Raw genomic sequence first — 14,453 nt, 5'->3', positions numbered from 1 at the left:
TAGTTAATTGAATAAAAAGAACTAAATTGTAATAAATGTAAAATTTTGAAAAATGATTAAATAGTTTAAGTGATAAAAGAAAGAGGGTTTAAAAGGGAAATAGACCCAATGTCTATTTGGGCTGGACGGCAAAGGTATGAAATCAGCAAGAAAATAAGGAGAATTAAGGGTAAAATTGGAATATTGCAGAATTTACTTAATAAAGCTAGGACTAAAGTGGAATTATTTAGATTTCTCTTTATTTTTCTGTATTCTCATCAGCAAAAACACCATAGAAGGGTTTCCTTAAGCTGGTTTTTCATATTTTTACTGCAAGTAAGTTCAATTCTTGATTATTTCTTAAAATTTTTGTGTTTTTGTGACTTTTACAACTAGGTCCACTTGTTGAATTCATTAGTTTTTGATTCTATAAAAGAAATTGAAAGTTGCTATGAATATTTGCTGGAATTATATGATGATTTAGCATGGAATTAGAGCTTTGAATTGTTTATATGCTGATTTTATTGAAAGAATTGAATAGAAAGTGAATGTTTGGGACCTAAGAGTGAAAGGGTTTGAAGTTAGAGTTTTATGTGGAAATTCTGAATTTAAATAATTGTGAAATAACTTATAATGTCTAGGTAAAGCATTAATTGGGAAAAATTAGCTTAATTGAGGGGTTAATTGAGCAAGGACTGAATTGTATGAACTGTGAAATTTGAGGCAAAAATCGAAATCAGCATTTGCACTAAAACAGTTTTGGACAGCAGCAGTAGTCTAATTTTGAAAAATCACCAAAAATTTTAGAAATCGAATTAGAGAATGAATAAAACATGAAAATAAAGCTTATTGAGTCTAGTTTCTTATAGAAGAAATGTGTAAGCAAATGAATTGTAAATCATGAGATATAATAGATTTTGTGAGACAATGTCAGAGTGATTTAGGGTTCCCCTGTTCTGACTTTGAAAAATCATAAAAAATTTGATAAAAATAATTAGGGACTTCAATTTATATGTTTAAAATCTTAATGAGTCTATTTTCAAGAGAAACAAACATAGACATCATCCGAATTCTGTACGAGGAGATAATTAATTTTTAGTGAAGAAGGATCAGAATTGTTAGACAGTAGAACAGGGGTGACTTTAAAGAATAAACTGTACTTATTGGCTAAACCAAAAATTCTTAAAATTTTATGATAAGAAGATATGTGAGTCTAGTTTCAGTGAAAATTAGCAGATCCTAATTTGGAGTTCTATAGATAAAGATAAAAATAATTTAGTGACTATGACACGGATGGACAACATTGGAATATACATAAGTAAATAATGAAATTATAGATAATATTACTTATAGTTATAAGCATTAAGAATGTGAAATAGAGTGAAGATGAAGTCAATACTGATAAGTGAATGATTTTACAATGATAGATCGAGAACCCGAAGTAAGTCGAGGAAAAGAAAAAGTAGTTGATTAGTCATTGAACTTTCACAAATTTTGCAAATCGACCCAGGTAAGTTCATATGGTTGAAATTTAATGATTAAATGTTAATTTTATGAATTATATAATGTATGATAAGATATTTTTATTGATGAATAGAGAATAAAATAACAACCCGAAAATTGAATAAATGATCAAATTGAGCGGAATGTCAGATTTGAGTACTTATGATCAGTGACAAGTGATAAGTGGTAGCCTCAGCTATACTTATCTGATCAGTGACAAATGACAAGTGATAAGTGGTAGCTTTAGCTGCACTTATCTGATTAGTGACAAGTGATCAGTGACAAGTGACAAGTGATAAATGTGATCAGTGTAAGACCGTGGCAGGACTATGACTTCAAAAAGTGATAAGTGATCATACGCAATACCATAATTATACTATGGCAACGTGGAAGTGAAGTACTCAATTTCTGTAATCGTTCCCTTATTTGGTTAAGAATGATATATGACAAATGAGCCCAAAAGAATTAAAGGAAATGGATAAGTGGTAGTGAGTTTATACAAGAGAACTCACAAATAACTGTGGTTGACAGATGAACTTAATAATTGTGTATATTGTATAACTGTATAAATATTTGGTAAGATTTATGTTTTATGCCTATGAACTTACTAAGCTTCTATAAGCTTACTTGAGTGTATTCAATGTCTCTTTTAGATTGGCGTGGAAGTATATGGAGGATCGGATCAACACAGAGGATCACACTATCCAGATTATCTCCGGTAGCTTTTGTAAATTTCCTTTTTGATTTATATGGCATGTATAAGGTTTGATGATTATATAAATGCTAAGACTTGTTTAATGAATATGCATTAAAGTAAAGAATGATGAATATGTTAAATGGTATAATTATAATAGAAGTATAATTTGGTATCAAATTAGTTGGTTGGATTGGTCTCGGTTTTAAAATTTGCAAGGAAGGTTAGATATTTATAAAGGGGTTATATTGAGCTTATAAATTAAAAAAAAAAGAACTTTGGGATTTTGCAAAAAATTCCCTATGGTTTCGATTTAATTCTGGTTTGGTCCCGAAGTATGTTTTGGGCTTTGGAGGCCCAAATAAAGGACGTCATGACATGTTTTAGTAAATGAACAGTATTTAACTCGTAATAATAGAAAATTAATTCGGTAAACTCCGGTAATGCCTTGTACCCTATTCCGGCTACGAATACGGTAAGGGCTGTTACATGTAAAATTTTGAACCGATCCGATATCTCTACCATATCGATCTAAAATACTTTATATATTAATATATGATCAATGGTTGAATTTTTTTATATAAAATAACTAGCTAGAAGTTTTAAATTTACATCAAATCGACAAACATAATCTACATGAACTTACCATAAAATATAACCGTTGAATCATTAAACTATTAATCATATAGATAATTATGTAAGTGTGTAAAACTATTTTAATTTTTACTGTGTGTAAGTGGATCTCTCCTCATTATAATAATATTGATTATATATTATTTAGGAAGATTATTTATTGATTACGATATATCATATTTTATAGTTTGTACAAATAGTTATAATTATTAGGAATTTTTATTTGTACTATATTTATGGAGTAAAAATACTAAAAAGCCTATCACACGTGTATGTAACCATAAAATTAAAACACAAATATGTGTTTAAAAATAATATACAATAAATAATGTAACTTATGGAGGTAATAGAGTCTACATAAATAAAATAAAAATGTATAATAGTATTAAAATAAAGTTTTAATTGATGGTAAATTAAATGTTTTATTGATGCAATCGACGTGGGTTTGAATACCATTATATGTATATTTTATTGATTTTTTAGTGAAAATACTAAAATATCATCGAACAATATTACTTATTTTAATTACAAAAGACATTCATATAATTTTCTAACCTAGTTGTATCCGATTAACTCGTGGCACCAACTCGATTAGGAGTTTAAATAATAGTATAGATATAACTACTTGAGGTAATAGAGTGAGCTTAATAAAATTAAAATATATAAAAATATTAAAATAAAACTTTAGTTGAATGATATATTAATGCAATTAGCATGGATTCAAATATCATAATATGTATATTTTATTAATTTTTAAAATAAAAAATTAAAACATCCTCAAATTATATTATTTATTTTAATTACATAAAGACATTCCCGTAATTTCTTAAGCAGGTTGCTGTCAAAACTAACATATCCTCAATATTATTTATATCAATGGAGTTGATGTGTATATATTATTTTAAATGAGGGTTGATGAAACCATGTAGACCGTATAAACATCCGTATCTATGAATTGACCTCCACGCGCTTTGTTCGCTTTTTACTGTTTAAGTTCGGAATAGGAAAAAAAAAATTATATCTTTTATCTTTCATCCTTCTTCGCTGCAGCTTCCTATTCCTTTTAGTTTCCCCTATGTCCACTCTCTCTGTAATAAAATCAAATGCTAATAATAATACTTTGATTTCTCTGCTCCTGTTTTCTTCCTCTCTCCGTTTCTTTTTAATTTTTAAAACCATTCCCTACTTTTAATCAAATTCACGTCAAATCTCATTATCTTCTTGGCATTTTTAAGTTTTTTTTCCGCACTGAAAGTTAACGGAAAGTACTCGAGAATTTATCAGTTTCTCTTTTTGGAAGTAAAACAGGCTAAATTCTTTCGAGACTCTTCGAAGGATTTGGTATTCCAGTTTATTCATAACGCCGGCAGCTAGGGTTTTGGAGAACGGCGTATTTTAAACGGTTACGTTTCTACTTCCGTTGAAGAAAAAAAGGATTTTACCGTCTTTTTTCCTTAACTCTTTGGAGCAAGATTTTGTAATTATTTCCACGGTATCGTCAATTTACCATATCATTTCGGAGCGTGTTCTTTTTCCCAGTTAGAGAAATCTCCGAAGTGGCGTTGATTTCTTTTTGCTGTTGCATTTGAAGAATTTGAAAGAGTTACAAGTTTTAGGGTGTTTATTTTTATTTAGTGCTGTTTGATAAGGTAGGCGAGATGTCATTATCTATAAAGATGGATATTGATGCAGTGGAGGATGTTACTTGTTTGGACCCTGAGCTTTTGCAGCTTCCTGATGTTTCTCCATTTGCACTAAAAGCCAGTCCTCAACTTGTAGAGGACTTTTTCTCTCAGTGGCTTTCGCTTCCTGGGACCGGCCATCTGGTACTGCTTTTGTAACTAAACTATTGTTGCTATTGATTTGTTAGTAATTTTTAATTACTTCGGTATTAGAATTTGTTTTCAACTTTAGTTGGCTGCCCATTGTTGAATAAAACGTCCAATGCTGCGAATTGTTGTCATTTGAAATTTAGTTTACCTTAGTTCATTCGAATTAATAACAATGATGATGTCTTTGAAGCCGACTGGTGTAGTGAACCAATGATCCGTGCAGGTTTCAGTGAATGGATGGTCACGAAGGCATCACACCTAATAAAATACATATGAATAAAATGACTCTATTTATGAGGATTGGGTGGGTACAAAAACTGCTTATCTCAATGAACTGACATATATAACTTCAACATTAAAAAGGTGGTGAATGATATTGATACATTATCATTCTGTGCATCATTCTCTGTGCGGGATGAGGAGATAATATCACTGTGGTTTAATAGGTAAACAGAGGCGAGCAAGTAAGTGCAAACATAGATTTATTACAGCCAAGAACGAATACCTTTGATGGTCCACTCATAGTCATGGAGTATCTTATTTGGTGGTTTTATGCTACCAAATGGAAGTCCTCATATATTTTTTCCATAGGATTCTAGGGGTATCTAGGATGCAGAAAACTAAAAGGATTATTTCCATAGGTTCTGATCTGCTATAAGATGTTAATTAGTTCTCATGATAGGTTAAGAAAACCCATTAACTTACCGTTGAAAACTGTAACATTTCATTGTTCGATTTTGTAACTGTCTATGCTAGGAATAATATATACTTCCGTAATGTCTGAATTTGATAGAATACACCTCTATGACAAGTTAGAAACTTTTCTGCATTTAGATTAATTTAGAAACTTTTCTGCATTTAGATTAATTTTCGTTTCTGGTTGATAGATTTATAAAATATTCATCCCAATCAATGTATGGATGTTTTCTCATGCAATGAGCTTGGTTTTCTCCCTTTTTTAACTTGAGCACAGGTGAAATCTTTGATTGATGATGCAAAGTCAGGGACAATAGTTAACGCTTCTGCAAACTTTTCTACTCTAAATGCTGTTGGGAGCCATTCGTTGTCTTCCATGTTTCCAAGTAGCAATGCACCTCCACTTTCTCCAAGAAGCTCATCTGGTTCTCCTCGCACGTCAAAGCAGAAGTCCAGCCCTTCTGCTCTTGGCTCTCCATTGAAATTAGTTAGTGAACCAATGCAAGAAATCATTCCACAGGTCTGTTTGATAATGAAAGTCATTCCAGAGGTTTAGATATTGTTATATTTAATGCATTATTAGATTGGAAATGTTTATTTTAGGTTTTACTACCTAAATTTCTGAAAATACTTCTTACATATTTGTTTGCCTTGTAATTCTTGTAGTTTTATTTCCAAAATGGTTGTCCACCAACCAAGGAATTGAAAGAACAATGTCTTTCTCAAATTAATCACCTTTTTAATAATCCTCTAAATGGATTGCAAATAGATGGTGAGATATATATTTGATCTTTATGTCTTCATTTTATTTTTGTTTCTCCCTTCCACACATCCTTATCTTTTGGTCGTTAATTGTGAAAATTTCCCCTTCAAACTTCTAAGGAACAAATGTCCTTTTCTGGTTATGCAGAGTTTAAAGCAGTGACAAAGGAAGTTTGCAAGCTACCATCTTTCCTCTCTTCTGCACTTTTTAGAAAAATAGATGTAGAGTGGACTGGAATAGTGACCAGGTATGTGTTCTGTGAATTACACTATTGGTTAAACATGGTCTGTTTGAAAGCACTTGGTAGATGGCATTGACTGCTTCTTCTTTAAATAAGCTCTTCTATTATACATTCTCAAGTTTATCATTTAACTTCAGAGATGCTTTCATTAAGTATTGGGTTGATGGAAATATGCTGACGATGGATATAGCAACTCAAATATTTGAAATTCTTAAGCGTCCAGGCTGCAAGTACCTCACTCAGGTTTTCTTTTTGCATTTGTTTTGGACAAATTGTCTTAATTAGCAGTTGTTCCTCTTAAAGTTATCTTTTCAAAGGTTTATACTTTTCTTCATAATATCATTTGGGACTCGGATGCAGGTTGACTTCAAACCTGTTCTTCGAGAACTTTTGGCGACCCATCCAGGATTAGAATTCCTGCGGAACACGCCTGAATTTCAAGATAGATACGGTATGTATTTCATTTGTAGTTGGTAATTTTCTTAAATGACTATCAAGTAGTGCACTTTATTTCCTTGTCCCATGTCTGATTTTTAAAAATTATTTATGTGCAAAGCTGCATTGATTTTTGATTAAGCAATCTACTAGCTAGTTTAACTGCAGTGTTATCCCAACGATTGGTTCGATGTGAAAGATGGTGATGTTGACTGGCTTCCATTTTGAGCTCATAGTTTAGCAGCAATTGTATGTATAAGTCATATGGTGTTATCTTGTTGACTACATTGGTTCTTTTCCCTTCTCTACAAGAAACTATGATTAATTTTTGTGACATGTCAGTAGATATCCTGACTGATTCAGACTGAAATTGCTAATATCTTTTGAATCTTACCCTAATCCCTGCCAAGTGAGTTATCATGCAGTCGGAGCATGGTTTGATTGTTTAATGCTAGCCATTGTCATTATAGCCTGCAGGCTGAATTTATTCCTGCTGATTTAATAATTTCCGGCAGAATCTCCTGGCAAAAAGTGGCTAAATGGATCTTGAACCTGATGATAGAATGTAAACGAAGATCAATTATCAAATTAGAAATGTTTAGTCAGTGAAAGGTTGCACACAATTCTTCATTTATCTAACTCAAAAACCCAATACCTAAGTTTAGTCAATAAAAAACCATAATCGATTCTTTTAGGAATTGAATGTAGTTTTTGTATGGTAGTTGTGTGATTAAGGCTGAGTAAAAAAAGATTTTGAAGGTGGGTGTCATTGAATTTGATTCTTAAGACTGCATTTCTGCTTGAGGAAATTTACCAAATGATATAATACTTAAGAAGGGGAGAAACAATTCACTCTGTGTAACCAAGCTGAGAACAATGGTTCAAAAAGAGTTTTTTCATTGTTAGAGTTATTTGAAGGGGTACCGTGGATCTTTCATTTATTTATGTATGATTTGGTTCTCTATCATTGAACATTAATACTGCAGAACTGATAATGGACAATATAAATTTCTGTGTTAATGTTCCAGCTGAAACTGTCATATACAGAATATTTTATCACATCAATAGATCGGGAAATGGCCGTCTTACCCTCAGGGAGCTCAAAAGAGGAAGTCTGGTTGCTGCCATGCAACATGCTGATGAGGAAGAGGACATTAACAAAGTCCTTAGGTTAGTATCTCGTTGGACATTTTTAGAATGTATTTGCTTTATTGAGAGCTTCAAGAAACAAATCCTTTCACATTAAAGAGTAAAATATGTTAAACTGGGACTATAGTCTGATAAATGGATGGAAGTTCTTCCCATTTTTCTCTTCTGAATGGACGTAAACAATTCGACATGGTGAAAGCTTGGGTTTATTATATTTTCATGTCATGAATAACTAATGCTATAAATTATAGAACCTTTTTTTTGCTTCCTTTTGTAGGTACTTCTCATATGAACATTTCTATGTTATATACTGTAAGTTTTGGGAGTTGGACACGGACCATGATTTCTTCATCGACAGAGAAAATCTCATTAGATATGGCAATCATGCCCTTACCTACAGGATTGTTGATAGAATATTTTCACAGGTTAGTTTGCCTCGATCCTCAATCCCCTCTTAATTTCTGAAATCAATTAATTTCTATTTTCATCTACAATAAACAATTTCATATATTTGAAGTGTACTTTGGCTGTGAATCCATGAATTTCATCTCAGGCTCCACGAAAATTTACTAGTGAGGTAGAAGGGAAGATGGGTTATGAGGACTTTGTCTACTTCATGTTTTCGGAGGAGGACAAATCATCTCAGCCTAGTCTTGAGTATTGGTATCTTCATTTTTGAAAATATATTAATTTTATACTACAAATTTTGCTTATTGGAAATGATCTGGTTCTTGCTTTACCTAAAATTTCAACTCAAGTGATGCCTTGTTAACCCCTCCTCCTATTCTTAGGTTTGCATTTAGCGGTTTTGCGTTATTTTCTCACTTTTCATGCAAAAAATTACTTTATTCTTTTTTTTCCGATGATTCAATTCTCTTGTATTCATCAATATCTAGCCTTGACACACTTTCAGAGCATTGAGCAATGAAGCATTATTTATCCTTTTGAAAATGCAGGTGAAGCTAAAAAAGTTGTCTTTTTTCTTCAATAAGATAACATCATGATAAGCACATGGTGCAATACACCTATCCCTTTTGCCAGCAGATGCTGAAGGTTATATTAGATACTTATATGAAAACTTAAGCATGGTGGGGTGTCATTTTCTGCACTTAGTTGTAGAATGCATTAAAAGTAAGATGTACATGCATGCTGTATTTAAAGAATATTAGCATTTTTTTCATGTACTTGTCTGGGCCTAAATGGCACATTACTTTGCATGTAGCTTTCCTTGCTTTTATTTTAGAACTGAATTCTTCTAGCATAATCTTCTTTCGTCCCTTAGCAACGTGTTTTCGATGCTCTACTATTTAGCTTTCTGCATCTGATTAGTTATTTTTATAGGTTTAAGTGCATAGATTTGGATGGAAATGGTGTGCTGACGCCAAATGAAATGCAATTTTTCTATGAGGAGCAGCTGCATCGAATGGAATGCATGGCCCAGGAACCTGTGCTCTTTGAGGACATATTGTGTCAAATAATTGACATGATTGCTCCTGAGGTTAAAGCTACTTTCTTTCTAATAACCATGATTTCATTCTACTTGCTTGTTTCATACGAATTTGATTTAACTCACGATAATTTGCAGAGAGAATATTGCATCACGCTACAGGATTTGAAAAGATGCAAACTTTCAGGAAATGTTTTTAACATCCTTTTCAATCTTAATAAGTTTGTGGCTTTCGAAAGCCGTGATCCATTCCTCATACGGCAGGTTAGTGATTGCACAGTTAGGTATTGGGTACTGAATGGATGCTATAGTTCTGCAATGACAATAGTCTGCTGGCATTTTCCCCCTTTTTGCTTGAGCAGGAACGTGAGGAACCAACTTTGACAGAGTGGGATCACTTTGCACATAGAGAGTATATCAGGCTTTCAATGGAAGAAGATGTTGAAGACGCTTCGAATGGGAGTGCTGAAGTATGGGATGAGTCGCTTGAAGCTCCATTTTAATTTTTAAGGTTGCTGAGGTGAGTTTTGTAGTACCTTGTCAAAAGATAATATTCAAGGTGAATGAAGAAAAATTGGCTACTTGGACATTCTGCAGATGGTGTGCTTGTCTGCAAAGTGATTGGCCACAAGCTTCAAATTCATTCGTATAGATTTTACCTATATAGTTCACCTGCAGGCTATCTAGTTGCCATTTTTGCAACTAAGTGGCGGCAACAAAATTTCTGTCAGGAAAGCCAATTGCTTCTCATACAAGAGAGGGTTGATTCTCCCTGCTCTTAACTAATCACCATCTCCCTCCCAGGCCAGGTATCAACAGTCTGCTACTATGTTAAAACTTTTTGTTCTGTTTTTAGTTGGTGAAACAATCATTTACTGTTATCAGTCTGTGCCTTTGGGGTCGTGGAGGAAAGTAAAGGTGGATGGTGGATACTGCGATTGCCTTGTTTTGGTTTAGTGGCCGCCCCTATCTTTGTTGCCAAACAGAAATTTCGTTCCCCCTTCGTTACTAGCTCAACGACTCTTACCTTTTTTTCTCAGTTTTTGGTACAATGTACATGTTCCTTATTTTTTTGATCCAGTGGGTGAAATGAACACTTTTTTTTTTTTAAAAAAGGAAAAGTTTTCTTAGTAAGCAATGTCACGGTTTTCAGTTTCAAAATTGGCTGACAGAAGTTAGTTATATTATATTCCAAAAGAATGGTTAATACACTGATTTTTTTATTATATAAATTTAATTGTTGAATTGATAATTAACTACTGATATCACTTTATTTAAGAAGTTTATTCTTGTCTAAAATTAAAATAAATCAGTAATGTAAAAATCTGCACTCTACGAATGATTCAAAAGGAATTCTTTTTAAGAAAAATTATGGAACATAAATTTAGTAAAAGAAATGTCTAATTTACTTTATTGAAAGTACTGAAGGTGATATATATATATTCCCCTTTTTAAGCTTCCTCGATTGATAATGAATCAAACTCTAGGTCTCACATTAATTTATTGAAATTATAAACAATTCTCCGACTGGGAAGTTAAAGCTTTAGTTCATAATATTATATCAAAAAAGTGTAAAAACCAAGATGAAGTGGCGGCTAAATGTCCTTGGCTAAAATTTGGTATTTGTTTAAATTCTATCTTAACAAAAGAAGCAGAAAACTTGCCAAAATTTGAGAGATATGCTTCAATTCTTTTGGGAAACTTTTTCAAACTTGTGCTCAAAAGGAGTGTTGAAAAATCAAACACCGAAAGAATCATGCAAGCCACCATAGTTGCATGGATTGGTTTTTTGTTTTTTTAGTTATAATGACAAAATGTCCTTTTTAACTTGCCCCGAAGACGGTGAAAGTGAAACAGAAATACACCATATCACAACAGAATATGTATGTAATTGCATGTGGCCCATATTAATTATAGGATGGGATGCCCCATCTCTAAAACTTCCTTCACCCTCCTGGCTAAATTCAATTACTCCTACAATCACAAATCAAGGCAAAACATGATCCATTTTATCAGAAATGGACTGTTAATCATGATAAACAGAAAACTGACCATTGTTAGATCAATTTGAATTGATTGTTTTCTCAAAATTTTTAACATAATAATTAATTTACTCTTTTATTTAATCTATATGTATTAATTTATCTACATTTTAAGTAAAGAAGATAAAATGTAATAAAACTACTAGTGTAACCACTGAAATGCAGCTCTGGCTGATCCATGATTAATGCTCTAGAACTGCAGCTTTTGTTTGTCTCGAGAGTTGTATCATGACATGAATCGAATGGCTTCAGCCAGAATCTAGTTAGCTTAACTCGCTAAATCCTAGCCCAAAACATTGTACAAAATACATATGATTCACTGCTGTCAATCAGTCCCACAGCTTTGAAAGCAAAATGTATTTGTTAGTGAAATGGATAACTAGCTACAAAATCAATAATTTATCATTGATTCATTCCCCAAAACAGAACAGGAAATAAAAAGGTAATTCCATAATTTTACCTACTGAAATACAGTGCTACTACTAAATTAAACTTGCCAAATATTTCTATTAGTTTTAGCCAGTATTAACTTGTTGTTTCTGTAAGAACTATTAGTATCTTTTTTCCATGCGCTTTGATGATAATCAATCAAGCCAAAAGTATCCAGAGACCCCAAAACAGCAAAAAAACAAGGAAAGATGATGAAGATGATAACAGCCCAGAATGAGAAACCCCAATGAAGAGGACTGGATTGGGAATGTCCGGCTTGCTGCATTTCTTCAGTTCGCCAACGCTTTCACGATGGCTCAATTTCTCATCAACGCACAGTTCTGGATTGCCTTTTAACCTTAACTTTTCACCAAATTTAGCAGTGAAGTTAGCAGAAAAGGGAAGTCTTCCACTTAGATTGTTGTTTTCCAAATTGATTTCATTCACAAACTCCAGAAACCCAAACTCCTCAGGTACTTTCCCGTTAAGCTTGTTGTTATCAAGGCCTAGATAGCACAAGTTCCTCAAATGCAACCCCATGGAAGCTGGGATTTCACCAACCAATCCCATGTTTGAAAATCCTATCCCCAAAATACCCCCTATATTGCCCCAAATTTCAGGAATCTCCCCTCCTAGTAAATTCCCACTCAAATGCACCTCCTTCAATCTGGTCATTGCAGCAAGAAACAAAGGAACCCCAAAGTTTCCAAAACGGTTAAAACTCAAATCCAAGAAATCCAGAGCTTGTAAGTTGCTCAAGCTCTCTGGGATTTTACCAGAAAACCCATTTGAACTCAAGTCCAGCTTCAAAAGGTGAGTAAGATTACCTACAGAAGAAGGCACATTTCCATGGAATCCATTGCCGCTCAAGTCGAGAATTTTCAGCTTCTTTAGCTTAGACAGATTAACAGAAACCTTTCCACTAAGCTTGTTTCTCGACAGTGTTATCTCTTCAATGTTAGCCAAATCACCGATTGCATTTGGGATAGCTCCATGAATTCCATTTCCGGACAAAACCAACCTCCTCAAACTTGTGAAATTTCCGGTGATGCTACTGAGAGGACCAACAAAAGCTCGGTTGTTTATAAACACAAGCTCTTCAAGAGAGGAGCCGAAAGTTGTGGGGATATCGGGGACAAAAGCTTGGGTTTGGGTGAAGCATTGGTAGAAGAAAAGCTTGCGTAGATGTTTGAAGGAAGTGAAGAGGAGAGGGCTGAAAGTGGAGTTTGGAGAGCAAGATGGGTTTGGTGTAAAATCGGAAACGTACCCGAAACTCAGTTCCGTGACATGGACCGTAACGTTCTTCGTTGTTGGGTCGGTGAAATAATCACAAACAACACCGTGAGGAGGGTAAGAGCAGAGGTCGTCAGGGAAGAGAGTCCGCCAATTGGTGGCTGAGTTGATGGAGGAGAGAACTTGGTAAACTGAGTCCTGCTCAGCCGAGTTGAGGAGGAGAGGTTGCTCCTGCTGCAATGAAATAGTAACTAGAGTGGATGTAAGCGTGAAGAAAAGAGCCAGCTTGAAAATAGAAACAACAGTCATGGTTTTCTCACTGGGAGTGGAAGATAAAAGAGATAGAAAACCAAGCAGTGTTGTTTGGGGGGGGGGGGGATGTTAGGTTGGTTGGGATGGAAGCGAAAAGAAGGGGATTTTGTTTTTTGGTTTATTGGCACTTGCCATTGCATATATTGTGGAGGACTTGGCCCCCTTGGTCTTGGACTGTAGTGTGTAGACTGTAGACTGGCTCTGCCAACACCCAAAACAACCTAGCTCTGACCCTCTGAATCTCTGACCAACCTAACTTCAAAATTTCTTCTTTTTACCTTTTGTAAAATTTTAACCCCAATTATGCTCAAGTAAACAAAAAGATAAATCCTTAATGGTAGTAAATGCAACTTTTCAAGTGTTGGATCGAAATGCAAAACAAGAGCATCTTTTTCTTTGGGTATATGAGTTCCATTCCAGCCCTGCAGTGGCGTTAATGAAAGCGTCGATCGGTTGGAGAGCTTTGGTTTTAACTCCGGTAATGGTGAAAAAGGATAGCCGACAGAAAAACCTGCGGAGCAAAGGTAGCCGGGGGAAGCCAATAGTGAAGCGCCGCAGCCGCCGACTTACTGTCTCAAAACATGTTTCGTGAAAGCGACATTTAACTGACAAAGGGAACGAGGCATGCATGGTGCTACGTGTCCATATTACAGTGGCTTAAGACAAGGACTCGTGTCTTTTGTACGGAAGGGGATCCTTTCCGGAAATGGCCGTGCATGCGAAGTCCCCAATTTCCAGGTAAGTCAACAGTAATTTTTTATTTTAAGTTCTAACCTGCTGTTTTAATAACAAAATTACGACCAAATATTCACCAAAGGTGTTTTGAGGCCGTAAGTGAAAATGGGCTTCTTCTCTCAAATATTTGAATAAAGTTGGGAGTAAACATGGTTGAAATAGATTTATTTAAAGGTAAAATAAATGAATATAAAATGTAGAAATGCCTTTGAACAGAAGTGCTTTTCAATTTTATGCCTTTCAGATTCTTTGTTGATTCAATTTTATCTACCACTTTAAGTCGAATTCCAATCCCATCTGAGAGCATTTAGAGAAGAAAAAATCTGATAA

General features: G+C 34.0%; 2 protein-coding genes across 4 annotated transcripts; one reads left to right on the top strand and one right to left on the bottom strand.

Annotated features, from left to right (window-relative positions):
• Positions 1–3,797: 3,797 nt before the first annotated feature.
• LOC108487170 (serine/threonine protein phosphatase 2A regulatory subunit B''alpha-like) lies at positions 3,798–10,493 on the top strand. 3 transcript variants are annotated; one of them, XM_053031127.1, is made up of 14 exons: positions 3,798–4,635; positions 5,615–5,857; positions 6,004–6,109; positions 6,248–6,347; positions 6,479–6,584; positions 6,702–6,792; positions 7,805–7,946; positions 8,203–8,350; positions 8,479–8,588; positions 9,267–9,423; positions 9,511–9,636; positions 9,735–9,892; positions 9,970–10,181; positions 10,258–10,493. In XM_053031127.1, the coding sequence occupies exons 1-12, from the start codon at positions 4,468–4,470 to the stop codon at positions 9,873–9,875; spliced, it is 1,638 nt and encodes a 545-aa protein (XP_052887087.1). In that variant the 5' UTR covers positions 3,798–4,467; the 3' UTR covers positions 9,876–9,892; positions 9,970–10,181; positions 10,258–10,493. The 3 variants fall into 3 exon arrangements, with proteins under 3 accessions (XP_052887087.1, XP_052887088.1, XP_052887086.1); XM_053031126.1 differs by having other exon boundaries at positions 3,802–4,635; positions 10,051–10,181; XM_053031128.1 differs by having other exon boundaries at positions 3,799–4,635; positions 9,735–10,181.
• Positions 10,494–11,773: 1,280 nt separating this feature from the next.
• LOC108474136 (piriformospora indica-insensitive protein 2) lies at positions 11,774–13,496 on the bottom strand. The gene has a single exon (XM_017776060.2). The coding sequence runs from the start codon at positions 13,383–13,385 to the stop codon at positions 12,003–12,005; it is 1,383 nt and encodes a 460-aa protein (XP_017631549.2). The 5' UTR covers positions 13,386–13,496; the 3' UTR covers positions 11,774–12,002.
• Between the last annotated feature and the right edge of the window lie 957 nt (positions 13,497–14,453).

The sequence above is a fragment of the Gossypium arboreum genome, chromosome 7 (genome assembly GCF_025698485.1).
Source record: "Gossypium arboreum isolate Shixiya-1 chromosome 7, ASM2569848v2, whole genome shotgun sequence".
Lineage (NCBI taxonomy): Eukaryota > Viridiplantae > Streptophyta > Magnoliopsida > Malvales > Malvaceae > Gossypium > Gossypium arboreum.
This window is presented reverse-complemented; position numbering and strand designations above follow the sequence as displayed.

Coding starts and splice junctions, on each gene's coding strand:
- LOC108474136 (XM_017776060.2), bottom strand. CDS start 13,385: ATGACTGTTGTTTCTATTTTCAAGCTGGCTCTTTTCTTCACGCTTACA.
- LOC108487170 (XM_053031127.1), top strand. CDS start 4,468: ATGTCATTATCTATAAAGATGGATATTGATGCAGTGGAGGATGTTACT. Junction 6,585..6,701: donor GCTGCAAGTACCTCACTCAG/GTTTTCTTTTTG, acceptor ACTCGGATGCAG/GTTGACTTCAAACCTGTTCT. Junction 8,351..8,478: donor TTGATAGAATATTTTCACAG/GTTAGTTTGCCT, acceptor ATTTCATCTCAG/GCTCCACGAAAATTTACTAG.